Raw genomic sequence first — 1,570 nt, 5'->3', positions numbered from 1 at the left:
AAGTACAAGAGTCTAATCTGTGTAGTTATTCCATGTTCAAGACCAACCGTCAATAGGTCAGTTTTACATTATTCTATCATTTTAATTTCGTCTAATAATAGGACACTATCCTTCTACCTTTCTTATGATCAAATATAATCGAGAAGGATTAATCCAGTTTCTGTATGAAACTTGGTAATAATAATAATTATAATTGGATCTATTATTCGTAACTAATCGACATATAATCCTCAATATTATTTATTGATTTCCTTGCATGTCTATTGGTTTTGATTTACAACGTTCTTAAAGGTTTTTATAAATTGTGTTTATAAGTCTACATACTAATGGACAAAAAAACCCCAACTTCAAGTCTCTACTACATGAACCAAGAGTTTGCCAAGATTAACTGATTCGATGGTCAGAAGTACACCCGTTGGGCTAACAAGCTCAAGTTCATGCTTCATGTGCTGAAGCTCACCTATGTTTTAGACCTAAAATTGGCCCTAATTCCTGTTAATCCAATTCCCGAGGCGGGGAAAAATGTGGATCCAATGATCATCTCTGATCTGGAAAAGCAATGGGATCTACATAGAGAGTCTGAGGAACTGTGTGTGGATCACATCAAGAACTCACTATCTGATCGGCTCTATGATCTTTACTCACCGGTCAAAGATATGAGATAGCTATGGAGTGCTTTGGAACTTATGTACAAGGCACATGAGAAAGGTACCAACAAGTACCTAGTGGCAAAGTAGCTAGAGCTTCAAATGGCTAATGACAAACCTATCACGGAGCAAGTGGATGAACTCCAAGTCATGGTCAACAAGCTGAACGTGCTCTACATCTCGATACCAGAACACTTTCAGGTTGGTGCAATCATCGCAAAACTGCCACCCTCATGGAAAGACTTCTCTAAGAGAATGATGCACAAATCTGAGGACTATTCTATGGATGATCTAATGAAACACCTTCGCATTGAGGAGGAAAATCGCATCAGGGACAAGCGTGGTAAAGTCAAATCGAGTGTGCACCAAGTATTGGTTGGGGGTTGTAGTCATAATACCAAGTTTGGGGGTCAAATAAAAAGGAACTTGGAAACCAAGAAACAAAGCTTCAAGAAACCAAGTCATCAGAATCCTAACTTAAATCCGAAAAGGGCCGGACCTTGCCACGTTTATGGAGAGATTGGGTACTATGTGAGAGAATGCAATGATCGAAAATCAGCATCGGTTGCACATGCAGTCGATCAAGTGACGGATATGGTGTCAAGTGGGAACCTCAGAGGGATTTTCCTGATAACAAGCAATCAATTGTGTAAAATCAAAGTTTACAAAGAAACCATTTCCATCAGTTAAGAGAAATACATCATTACTTGAGTTGATTCATTATGATATATATGAATTAAATGGAATACATACTCGAGGAGGAAAAGATATTTCATCACATTTTGTGACGACTCCAGACGATATCTACATGTTTATTTGCTGAGATCAAAAGATGAAACTTTTGGTACATTTAAAATGTATAAGACCAAAGTCGAAAATTAACTTGAAAGACACATCAAAATTCTTTGCTCGGATAGAGGCGA

General features: G+C 37.7%; 1 protein-coding gene across 1 annotated transcript; it reads left to right on the top strand.

Moving 5' to 3' along the window:
* The first annotated feature begins 749 nt into the window (after positions 1-749).
* LOC145099028 (uncharacterized) lies at positions 750-1,337 on the top strand. The gene has a single exon (XM_079036614.1). It carries the CDS (start codon positions 750-752, stop codon positions 1,335-1,337), a length of 588 nt encoding a protein of 195 aa, XP_078892740.1.
* The last annotated feature ends 233 nt before the right edge of the window (positions 1,338-1,570 follow it).

Source organism: Lactuca serriola, chromosome 4, assembly GCF_051521515.1.
Source record: "Lactuca serriola cultivar US96UC23 chromosome 4, Lser_US96UC23_V15, whole genome shotgun sequence".
NCBI classification, from domain to species: Eukaryota; Viridiplantae; Streptophyta; class Magnoliopsida; order Asterales; family Asteraceae; genus Lactuca; species Lactuca serriola.
The sequence above is the reverse complement of the archived record's forward strand: the minus strand, read 5'-3'. Positions and strand labels throughout refer to the sequence as shown.

Coding starts and splice junctions, on each gene's coding strand:
- LOC145099028 (XM_079036614.1), top strand. CDS start 750: ATGGCTAATGACAAACCTATCACGGAGCAAGTGGATGAACTCCAAGTC.